General features: G+C 45.4%; 1 protein-coding gene across 2 annotated transcripts in view; it reads right to left on the reverse strand.

Moving 5' to 3' along the window:
* ccdc92 (coiled-coil domain containing 92) overlaps positions 1-13,059 on the reverse strand; it is a 51,992-nt gene that overhangs the window by 13,324 nt on the left and 25,609 nt on the right. For both annotated transcript variants that reach the window (XM_070886421.1, XM_070886422.1), the window contains exons 2-3: positions 11,100-11,245; positions 10,005-10,052 (exon numbers count right to left, since the gene is read on the reverse strand). In XM_070886421.1, coding sequence (XP_070742522.1) covers positions 10,005-10,052; positions 11,100-11,229 — 178 coding nt within the window. In that variant the 5' untranslated portion in view covers positions 11,230-11,245. The remainder of the gene's footprint in view (positions 1-10,004; positions 10,053-11,099; positions 11,246-13,059) is intronic.

A 13,059-nucleotide genomic window follows, 5' to 3' on the forward strand; every position in this document is an offset into this window, starting at 1 on the left:
ACCAGATTTCTTTCCCCCAATTGGCCAGTTTTTTTGTCTCTCCCAGGAGATCACATGGCTCTGGTTGGGGTGGAGTGTAAAATGTTGCAATGCAGGGGGTGTTGCCGTTGTGTGGGGCGGACTGGTTGGGCTGGGTGCTCTTTACCTTTCTGTCATTGTTCATAGGTTTATATGTAACCTTTAGGGCTGCTGACCGAGGGCCATGTGGCTCTTTGTCGGCCGGCGCGGACACAATGGGCTGAAATGTCTTCCTTCTGTGCTGTAAATTTCTATGTTTCTATGAAACTATAGTCCAGTTAGCCTAACATCTGCCATTGGGAAGTAGTAGCAAGACATTTAGAAAAACATAATGCAGTCAGGCAGAGCCAGCATGGTTTTTTGAAAGGGAAATCAGGTTTGATCAATTTGCTGGAGTTCTTTGAGGATGTAACGAGCAGAGTGGATAAAGGGGAACCAGTAGATGTCGTGTATTTGGATTTCCAGAAAGCATTCTATAAGCTGCCACATAAAAGGTTACTGTAGAAGATAAGAGTTCACGGGGTTGGGGGTAATATATTAGCGTGGATAGAGGATTGGCTAACTAACAGAAAACAGAGTCTGGATAATTTTCAAGTTGGCAAACAGTAACTAGTGGGATGCCACAGGGATCGGTGCTGGGGCCTCAACTATTTACAATCTATATTAATGACTTGGATGAAGGGACCGAGTGTAATGTAGCCAAATTTGCTGATGATACAAAGATGGGTGGGAGAGCAAGTTGTGAGGAGGATGCAACGAATCTACAAAGGGAGGTCCAAGAGTCCAGAAGGCAAGGAGCTCACAGCCATCGTCCGGGCAGGTACGTGATTGACTGTTTGATTGGCAAGTAATCTCTCTCTTTTATAACAGATAAGTCTAGTTAGAGGGATGGCAGGGCAGCTTAGTCCTGTGGAGTGCAAGTCCTGCGGCATGTGGGAAGTCTGGACAAACGTGTGCAGGTGGTGTCTCCAGCTTCAACTACTCAAGTTCCACGTTTAGAGCTTGAGCGATGTCTGGAGTCAAAACGGTGCATCCGCGATGCTGAGAGCTACGTGGATAGCACATTTCAGGAGCTTAAAAGCGTGCAGGTAGAGGGGAAGTGGGTGAATATCAGACGGAGGAAGAACACAAGGCAGGTAGTGCAGGAGTGTCCCCAAGCACCTTGCAAATACTTTTGTTTTCTATTGTTAAATCACAAAGCCTGGACATAGTTTGTTTTTGTGAAATTAAAATTGATTAGATAAATTGATGAGTTGCTGCTGAAGCACACTCGGGAAGGGAAATTTATCAGAAATTAAAGCGATAAAGAAATGTTTATTTATTTATTTATTTATTTTAAAAAGGTCCATCTACGTGGTTCTGTTTAAACTGTGTTTACAAATATGTTTTTTGGGGGAGACTGTGATGTTATAGGTAACTCACACCCTCATATTGCAGACTGAATTGCTCTCTGGACTGACAATATATTAAAGGAGGTTATATGGTAATGATCACATTGTATTGGATAGTGGAAGTTTCTCCAGGGCTCCTGAATGAGATGGAAGGGTACTAAATGGGAATTTTTCTAAAATCATTTTCATAGATGGAACTTAAGCAGGAGTTAGGAAGAAATGAGAGAGTGAATCCCTGAGTAACATAAAACACAAACATAATTCACGAATGGGTTTTTAAATTTGGTATCAATGTAAATTATATTGAAAGTCAGGAAAGTGTAGGTGAGAGTCATTAGTTGAAAGGTTTCTTGGAGATGTGTGTGTCTTTGCCTATACTGAACAATGAGGAAAGTGTATATGACAAACTGGCCACTACCCTAGACATTGGGATCACGCAGGGAGTGATGAGAAGACCACCTCCGATCTTTTAATAAGAAACACAGAAACATAGGAAATAGGTGCAGGAGTAGGCCATTCGGCCCTTCGAGCCTGCACTGCCATTCAATAAAATCATGGCTGATCATTCACCTCAGTACCCCATTCCTGCTTTCTCTCCATACCCCTTGATCCCTTTAGCCGTAAGGGCCATATCTAACTCCCTTTTGAACATATCTAACGAACTGGCCTCAACAGCTTTGTGGTAGAGAATTCCACAGGTTCACAACTCTGAGTGAAGAAGTTTCTCCTCATCTCAGTCCTAAATAGCTTACCCCTTATCCTTAGACTGTGACCCCTGGTTCTGGACTTCCCCAACATCGGGAACAATCTTCCCGCATCTAACCTGTCCAATCCCATCAGAATTTTATATGTTTCTGTGAGATCCCCTCTCATTCTTCTAAATTCCAGTGAATATAAGCCTAGTCAATCCAGTCTTTCTTCATATGTCAGTCCTGCCATCCCGGGAATCAGTCTGGTGAACTTTCGCTGCACTCCCTCAATAGCAAGAATGTCCTTCCTCAGATTAGGAAACCAAAACTGAACACAATATTCAAGGTGAGGCCTCACCAAGTCCCTGTACAACTGCAGTAAGACCTCCCTGCTCCTATACTCAAATCCTCTCGCTATGAAGGCCAACATGCCATTTGCCTTCTTCATCACCTGCTGTACCTGCATGCCAACTTTCAATGATTGATGTACCATGACACCCAGGTCTTGTCGCACCTCCCCTTTTCTGAATCTGTTACCATTCAGATAATATTCTGTCTCCCTGTTTTTGCCACCAAAGTGGATAACCTCACATTTATCTACATTATACTGCATCTGCCATGCATTTGCCCACTCACCTAACCTATCCAAGTCACTCTGCAGCCTCTTAGCGTCCCCCTCACAGCTCACACCGTCACCCAGCTTAGTGTCATCTGCAAACTTGGAGATATTACATTCAATTCCTTCATCTAAATCATTAATGTATATTGTAAATAGCTAGGGTCCCAGTACTAAACCTTACGGTACCCCACTAGTCACTGCCTGCCATTCTGAAAAGGACTCATTTATTCCTACTCTTTGCTTCCTGTCTGCCAACCAGTTCTCTATCCATGTCAATACATTACCCCCAATATCATGTGCTTTAATTTTGCACACTAATCTCTTGTGTGGGACCCTGTCAAAAGCCTTTTGAAAGTCCAAATACACCACATCCACTGGTTCTCCCTTGTCCACTCTACTAGTTATATCCTCAAAAAATTCAAGATTTGTCAAGCATGATTTCCCCTTCATAAATCCATGTTGACTTGGACTGATCCTGTCACTGCTTTCCAAATGCGCTGCTATTACATCTTTAATAATTGATTCCAACATTTTCCCCACCACCGACGTCAGGCTAACCGGTCTATAATTATCCATTTTCTCTCCCTCCTTTTTTAAAAAGTGCTGTTACATTAGCCACCCTCCAATCCATAGGAACTGATCCAGAGTCGATAGACTGTTGGAAAATGATCAACAATGCATCCACTATTTCTAGGGCCACTTCCTTAAGTACTCTGGGATGCAGACTATCAGGCCTGGGGATTTATCGGCCTTCAACCCCATCAATTTCCCTAACACAATTTCCTGACTAATAAGGATTTCCTTCAGTTCCTCCTTCTCACTAGACCCTCGGTCCCCTAGTATTTCCAGAAGGTTATTTGTGTCTTCCTTAGTGAAGACAGAACCAAAGTATTTGTTCGATTGGTCTGCCATTTCTTTGTTCCCCATTATAAATTCACCTGATTCTGACTGCAAGGGACCTACATTTGTCTTCACTAATCTTTTTCTCTTCACATATCTATAGAAGCTTTTGCAGTCAGTTTTTATGTTCCCTGCAAGCTTCCTCTCATACTCTATTTTCCCCCTCATAATTAAACCCTTTGTCCTCCTCTGCTGAATTCTAAATTTCTCCCAGTCCTCAGGTTTGCTGCTTTTTCTGGCCAGTTTATATGCCTCTTCCTTGGATTTAACACTGTCCCTAATTTCCCTTGTTAGCCACGGTTGAGCTATCTTCCAAGTTTTATTTTTACCCCAGACAGGGATGTACAATCGTTGAAGTTCATCCACGTAATCTTTAAATGTCTGCCATTGCCTATCCACCATCAACCCTTTAAGTATCATTTGCCAGTCTATCCTAGCCAATTCACGTCTCATACCATCGAAGTTACCTTTAAGTTCAGGACCCTAGTCTCTGAATTAACTGTGTCACTCTCCATCTTAATGAAGAATTCTACCATATTATGGTCACTCTTCCTCAAGGGGCCCCGCACAACAAGATTGCTAATTAATCCTCTCTCATTACACATCACCCACTCTAGGATGGCCAACTCTCTAGTTGGTTCCTCGACATATTGGTCTAGAAAACCATCCCTTATATACTCCAGGAAATCCTCCTCCACCATATTGCTACCAGTTTGGTTAGCCCAATCTATATGTAGATTAAAGTCACCCATGATAACTGCTGTACCTTTATTGCACGCATCCCTAATTTCCTGTTTGATGCCCTCCCCAACCTCACTACCACTAAGATAGCTGAAAAGCCCAGGGATGGCTTGTATCGGATGGCATGATATTGGGATACCTGTATAAGGGTGCAGACGTGATTTGTTGTACATGGGGCAACTAGCATGCGGAAATACACGTTGACGACACACTGGAGAACGGGTCTCCGACATGCTCAGCTATTTGACAACAGCACGACAGGAAATGGTTAATGTGGATCAGGAGAGTGATACAACTTTTGTTCAAGGCACTGATAAAAATATTCCATAGCAAAACTGACTTTTAATGAAACAATAGAGTTAAAGGTACTGGTACCCATCAGAGGAACTGTAATTAAAAGTAAGGTGGGGAGTGCTGTTACAGATAGACAGTGATCAGGGATCTCATTTTACGAGAAGATTTTCACCCATCTACAAGAATTCATGAGAATCAACACAGTGAGAATTGTACTATGGAGGTGATGGGCCGTTTGGGTGTTCGGACAAAGATAACCTACATTGGATAACCTACTGCTTCACCACTTTTCAGGACTATTCCTGTCACGGGAAGGCCATGTGAGCTATTACCTCAGGATGTGCTGCTTTGTCCCCACAAAGACAGTTATAATTGGGACTAAAACCCTCATTAATATAAATACTCCCACGAAGGTAAACCTACAGGTAAGGGATGTATTGAAACAAGAATTACACGAGTATGTCACAAAATTCGGTTATGACATCCGTGTGATGCCGGAGTCTCTGAAGGATTTGACAGCACGTGTCAATGCCTTACAGCATCGTTGTTATACTCTACAGCGGGAAAATGAGGGAGTACTTAAAGAAATTCCAGGAGTAGGGGATGACACACACTGGTGAGACAGGAGACTGAATATCCAAATACCCCCATGGATCTGCATTCTCGCTTATACTTTGGTCGTTTCGCAAGTATCTGTACTAATGGCATTGATAATCATTGTATGTCGCTTGAAAGCTGTGGTCAAGAAAGTAGAGACCAAGATAGGAATTGCAACCACTAAAGCCATACCTGTCCTCCTCAACATTTGATGAAACAGTACCCTCAAGAGTAAATGATGAGGGGTCAATAAGAATATTTCTCCCTCAAGGCGGAGACTCTATAAAAGGTTAATGGCCTTACAGAGTCGATGATTGTAGTTGTGTTCGCTCGTCAATGCTTTCTGTCTGAAGGACACGATCACAAAGGCCAGAGGAGACAAGACCAGGTCATGAGATTAGAACATGATAATTCAATCAACTGAACAGGCAGTGCTCCCAACAACCATTAATGGGATTAGGATCAGGGAATGTGACGATTGCGTATTGAAGAAAGGTGAACATCATCATCGGTGGTCCCTCAAACGAGGATGACTTGCTTCCACGAGAGTTCACAGATGTTACAATGAAGGACCCGATATTCCAGTCCTGAACTCCAGTTGAGGGGATGGAAAACGCCTGTGCATGGATTATTTTAACATGGGGTGACTGTTGCACATCAGCCACCACACGGGCTCGACAGAGCTAGGCCTTTATCCAGTGGCAAGGGTTGAACCAGGGCGACTGGAGACCAGCTTTGCTGCATGGACCCAGTGCGCGCACATATCGCAGTGTGGGCTGGGCCGTGCTGCCCCTGGGCCCTCGTCTCTTCTGGGCCCTGTACCTTCATTCGCCGCCCAGTGCTCCAGCTCTATTTATAACCCCGACCTGCAGTGGTGTTCTCACACAGGTCGGGGCGGCTCATGATGTTCCAGGGCCCGGCCCTCCAGCTCTATTTATAACCCCGACCTGCGATGGTGTTCTCACACAGATCAGGGCAGCCCATGATGTTCCAGGGCCTGGCGCTCCAGCTCTATTTATAACCCCGACCTGCAGTGATGTTCTCACACAGGTCGGGGCGGCTCATGATGTCCCAGCCCTCCAGCTCTATTTATAACCCCGACCTGCAGTGGTGTTCACACACAGGTCGGGGCGGCTCATGATGTCCCAGGGCCCGGCCCTCCAGCTCTATTTATAACCCCGACCTGCGATGGTGTTCTCACACAGATCAGGGCAGCCCATGATGTCCCAGAAGAAAGGTACAAGAAAGGTAACTCCGAGTCCCCTGGCCGCACGGAGGAGACGACTTTGGGGAAGACAGAAGAGAGGGTGACCAGTCGAGCATCCCACGTCAGCGAGTTCCATTGACCTTGGTTGTACGGGAAGTAAAGTGTGTGTTCTAGCCAATTCATTACTGTCCAAGTTTGTAAAATGCATGCTGTGTGTTCACTAAAATGAGTATCCTTGTCGTCACCATGTATGCCAGTCGAGTCTTAGTACATTAGGGCATTTAAAACTGCAGACAACTTTCTGCGATGAATGTTAGCGGCAGATTCAGTGGGATAGATTGGAGAGAAAAAAATGTGGTTGTATAGAATTTCTCAACTCCTGCAACTGAAAGCAGATGGAGACTTGATCCTCCCATGGTCCATGCTGAACAAATCCAGGACTGGAACAGGATCTTTCTCCGTCGCGTGTGCATCACCTTGTCACAAAGAACACTGACCTTGTGCATCGTCCAAGAGGTCTCCAAGCAGTCAGTGGCCTTCAGTTTCATCACAGACAAAATGTTCGATCTAACTGCTCAAGTCGACTGGTAGAGTCAAGCTTCTAACAGAGCAGGAGCAGAAATGGCCACAGCACTGTTATAGAAGTCGGGGTATGTGCAGAGGTTTGTCTACAAGTGTTAACATTCTGCTGTTAACTCAGTGCACAATGTGTAATAATTCTTCGGGATGTGGGCGTCGCTGGCAAGGTCGGCATTTATTGCCCATCCCCACCAGCTGCCCCGAGGTGGTGGTGATGGGCCTATTTGAATGGCTGCAGTCCGTGTGGTGAAGGTGCTCCCACAGTGCTGCATATATCAGGCATCACTGAGCACCTGCAGGATATAAAGCAGATCGTGTTCACGTGAGCGCTATCCAGGGGGCAAAACCAGTTTCTAATCCTTTACAATCCTTGGATTGTTTTACAAATGGGGATAATTTTTTTTACAATTGGCTTGATATACAGCACACGGTATTGGTGAAACCAGGATTGATAAGTGCGTGAGCAAAGATTATACATGTTTGGCATCACATGACAAAAGCTCCTAAGGAGATCACAGAAACTCCCAGATTAACTTTGTTCTACTTGTACATTCCTGACCATTACTGAGAGGTGTGGGGCTGAACTGCATTAAAGTATTAAGTCTGCATTTCACATCTCGATCCCAGAAACACCAAGAATCAAATCACTCACATTTAAAACTAAACTTTACTGTCAAAATCTATTTAAAAAAGCAAAAATTAGGACAGTGCCAAGAATCCAATGTCCATTCTCATTCGAGTTTTACAAACTGGTTACTATTAAACTAACTCTGTTCCCGCCGGCACCAGTTAATAAACAAAACCTGTACTCTGGGTGGATCAGGTATGTGATCGATCTTCTGCCACCTTGAACTCTTTTTACAATGATGCATGTTGGTATAACTGGATCCTCATTGAACTCGCTGTCTCCACACTTGGAGTCCCCTGACAGACCAGTGATCTAAGCTCACAGACTCCAATCACATGGTTACACCAGTGTAACACAAAGCAAAACGTTCACCGGGCTCAAAACTAGTAACAGGAGGAGTGAGTGTTCCACCCAAACTACACTCACTGCAAAGTTACAGATAGCTTGTTAAATGACAGAAAAATTCATCAAGTGTGTGAAAGATAAACCGTTGTACATGTCAGAAGCTGATACTACCTCCTGTGGGGTTATAGTACAGCTTGGCATTTCAAACTGGGGTTCACAAGAGGAACCCAGGGTCATCGAGGTCTGATTTCTGTGTCTGAAGAAGCCTCAGCTCTTTATTCTACACGATGAAAAGCTTTTCAGCAACAATGGCCCTTACCTTCGGGCAGCTGACGACCTTTCGGCAGTTTGGACAAAGTCTCACTGGGTGTGTCTCCCTTTCACGGGTCAGCTTGGCACAGCTGGGGTCAGTCTTGCCCCAGTTGAAAGGTCATAGAAACATAGAACAGTACAGCACAGGCGGCCATTCGACCCATCAAGTCTGTGCCGGCCTTTTCAAAGAGCAATCGTTAGTCCCACTCCCCCGCTCCTTCCCCATATCCCTGCAATTTTTTTCCCCATCAAGTATTTATTCAACTTCCTTTGAAAGCTACGATTAAACCGGTTTCCAACGCCCTATCAGGCAGCACATTCCAAATCCGAACCACTCGTTCCATGAAAGAGATTCCTCGTGTTGCCTCTGGTTCTTTTGCCAAGCACTTTAAATCAGTGCCCCTCTCATCACCGACCCTTCGGGCATTGCAAACAGGTTCTCCTTATTCACTCTGTCTAAACACCTCATGATTTTGAACACCACAATCAAATCTCCTCTTAGCCTTCACTGCCCTAAGGAGAACAACCCCAGCTGCTCTCCGATTGTCTGCCATGTTTTCCGACAGTGAATTGCTTTGGGCTGTCTGGGACGATGACACACGATATTAATGCAAGGCTGTGAAAGCCCCTGAAGGACAGCGATGGACAGGCTGCACAACAGCCACTCAAACATGACCTTTTGGTTAACTTGAAGGATGACAAACAGTTCTTGGACTGTCCCTTGTTTATAACGCAACAATCGGTTTACCCCAAAATGTGGTTCTTTGAAGCAAAGGTTTCACCTACAGGTAAAGCGATAAACACAATCCATTCTCTAATGCCCTCTCCAAGACCAGCTCGTGGGAACTGGGGAGAAAAGATTTACCAAAGTGGATGGGGATTTCTTTGCGGACATGAGACACCGAGATTACAACATGGAGACAGGCCATTCGGACCCTCTTGTGGAAAAAGTGACACACACACCCAGAATATTGCATTCAAGGGTTCGTTCCTTAGAAGCATTCTGCAGAATCACATTTATAAAGGCTTCCAGATACACTTTCAATAATAAAACAAGATTGTGTGGACAAGATATGAGATTCAACGTTAGCGCTCAGAGAGTATATAAAGCCATTCAGTGGGTCACCTGCTGAACAAGTCACCCCTCTGCCTGGCTATGTATGATCGGGGGCTTAATGAGAATTCATTAGAATACTTTTCCATCAATAAAATAATTGATTCTAGAACAAAATTATAAATGTGCAATGAAACTAGATCACAAACTGGAGCAGAAATAGGCCGAGGGAGTTGATGCTGACAACGATGAGATGAATCCACCTCCAGCACACAGAAAAATAGGATTCCGATTAATAAACAGTTCCACACCAGGATGTTTAAAGTCCGAAATTTGTGAATTCTCAAAGTTAAAAAGCAGATGACATTAAAATGCATTTTAAATGGTGTAGAGTGGCAAGTGCCCCCACCCCCCCACCCCGCACAGGGAGGGTGCTTGCGTTCCGTGAGGGGGGGCTTAGTAGTCCGCAGGGGGAGGGGGCCTTGTGTTCGGCACCCAGGGAGGGGGGGGGCCTTGTGTTCGGCGGGGGGGGCTTGCGTTCCGTTCTGCGCACACATCATTGCAAGGAAAGATATTGAGCCGAGGGAGGGGTGCTGTTTAATTTGGGAAGTCTGTGGCTACGGTTCTTACCAGCCTGGTCGCAGGGCGATGAGGTCATCGTCAGCTCAAAGGCCAAGTCTAGAAAAAGAAAATAAACGGACATTTAAAGTGAAAAACAGGCATTGGGACAGTTAGACTACTTCTCATCTTCAGAATACACAGACCCACTGGATCAGTCCCAGAATACACAGACCCATTGGATCAGTCCCAGAATACACAGACCCACTGGATCAGTCCCAGAATACACAGACCCACTGGATCAGTCCCAGAATACACAGACCCACTGGATCAGTCCCAGAATACACAGACCCACTGGATCAGTCCCAGAATACACAGACCCATTGGATCAGTCCCAGAATACACAGACCCACTGAATCAGTCCCAGAATACACAGACCCACTGGATCAGTCCCAGAATACACAGACCCACTGGATCAGTCCCAGAATACACAGACCCACTGGATCAGTCCCAGAATACACAGACCCACTGGGTCAGTCCCAGAATAAACAGACCCACTGGGTCAGTCCCTCCCAATAAAATACGTAACTTTTGATGGAGATATCAAAGTTTGGGGTAATATCCCTGGGGCCTAGACTGGGATTGATGTACATACACTCGCCAGCACTCAATACACACACCGGACTTAATGTTCAGTTACAAGGGGAAATGGCGGTCACAGTTTATAAAAGGAATTTTCTCCATTATAATGTTTTCTGAACATTATATCGAAGCAATGGCATGGCCCATCTTTAATAGCGTTACAATGCACAAGGGAGGCTGGCTACGTAATGAACGAGTGCAGCAGGGAATAAGTAATTGCTGGAATGGACAGGCTCCTGGGAAGCTAGTCCCAGACGGTGTAGGTGAAGGACAATTTGGTGTGTTGTTAAAGATATTGCACATTTCAAGTGAAAGTGACGAAGCAGCAGACAAATGCCAACATCAGCGACAATGCCTGGTCACAAAACTCAGTTGCTTATGGGCGCAGAAAAGCTTTGGGAAGAGCCGTTATATTGGCGGTTGGTTCAGGACTTTGCTTAGTTTAGAGGTCAGGGTGGGTTGCACTAGTTTCAGTGGGCGAGGTGCGGGTGTGGAAAGGACTGGGGGTGTGTGTGTGGGACGTACCTGAACAGTGCTGCTGCAGTTTGCGTATCTCGGTGTGCAGCCCCCTCAGTGTGCTGGCATGCTCCTGCTGCAGGAACAGTAGGTTCTTCTGGGCACTGTGTAACTGCATCTCCAGGTTCGACATGGCCATTCTGCAATCAACTGACCTAAAGCGGAAAGAGCACAACGGTCATTGTCAAGACTCATAGCTCAGTAACGCATTGACACACAGTTCAGTCACACACAGTTCAGTCATTGCCCAACACACACAGTTCAGTCACACACACACACAGTTCAGTCACACACACACACACACACAACACAGTTCAGTCACACACAGTTCAGTCACACACACACACACACACCACAGTTCAGTCACACACAGTTCAGTCATTGCCCAACACACACACACACAGTTCAGTCACACACACACACACACACACACAGTTCAGTCACACACACACACAGTTCAGTCACACACAGTTCAGTCATTGCCCAACACACACACACACAGTTCAGTCACACACACACACACAACACAGTTCAGTCACACACAGTTCAGTCACACACACACACACAGTTCAGTCACACACACACACAACACAGTTCAGTCACACACACACACACACAGTTCAGTCACACACACACACACACAGTTCAGTCACACACACACACACACACAGTTCAGTCACACACACACACACACAGTTCAGTCACACACACACACACAGTTCAGTCACACACACACACACAGTTCAGTCACACACACACACACACAGTTCAGTCACACACACACACACACAGTTCAGTCACACACACACACACACAGTTCAGTCACACACACACACAGTTCAGTCAGTCACACACACACACACAGTTCAGTCACACACACACACACAGTTCAGTCACACACACACACACACAGTTCAGTCACACACACACACACAGTTCAGTCATACACACACACAGTTCAGTCACACACACACACACACACAGTTCAGTCACACACACACACACACACAGTTCAGTCACACACACACACACAGTTCAGTCACACACACACACACACACACAGTTCAGTCACACACACACACACAGTTCAGTCACACACACACACACAGTTCAGTCACACACACACACACACACAGTTCAGTCACACACACACACACACACAGTTCAGTCACACACACACACACACACAGTTCAGTCACACACACACACACACACAGTTCAGTCACACACACACACACACACACAGTTCAGTCACACACACACACACACACAGTTCAGTCACACACACACACACACAGTTCAGTCACACACACACACACACACACAGTTCAGTCACACACACACACACACACACAGTTCAGTCACACACACACACACACAGTTCAGTCACACACACACACACACACAGTTCAGTCACACACACACACACACACAGTTCAGTCACACACACACACACACACAGTTCAGTCACACACACACACACACACAGTTCAGTCACACACACACACACAGTTCAGTCACACACACACACACACACACACAGTTCAGTCACACACACACACACAGTTCAGTCACACACACACACACAGTTCAGTCACACACACACACACACAGTTCAGTCACACACACACACACACACAGTTCAGTCACACACACACACACACAGTTCAGTCATTGCCCAACACACACAGCTGACTAACACTGCCCTGCCACAACACTTCACATCGATGAAAAGCTTTTACTTTTTTTAAACATTTATCAATCCAGCTGTACATTGTTCGGTGCAAAGTTACCAATTGTCCAAATTAAAACCAAACCAAGCTCGTGATGTGAAAGTTTAAAACTCGCCATGCGTATAGAAAGGTTTGTAAAGTGTGCTCTGCTCAGGAATTAGAATTAATACAGGACTGTGAATTATGACAAGTTTATAAATAATCCCACAGGGTACAGTCATAGGCCATTTCAGCCA

Source organism: Pristiophorus japonicus, chromosome 8 (genome assembly GCF_044704955.1).
Source record: "Pristiophorus japonicus isolate sPriJap1 chromosome 8, sPriJap1.hap1, whole genome shotgun sequence".
Taxonomy (NCBI): Eukaryota; Metazoa; Chordata; class Chondrichthyes; family Pristiophoridae; genus Pristiophorus; species Pristiophorus japonicus.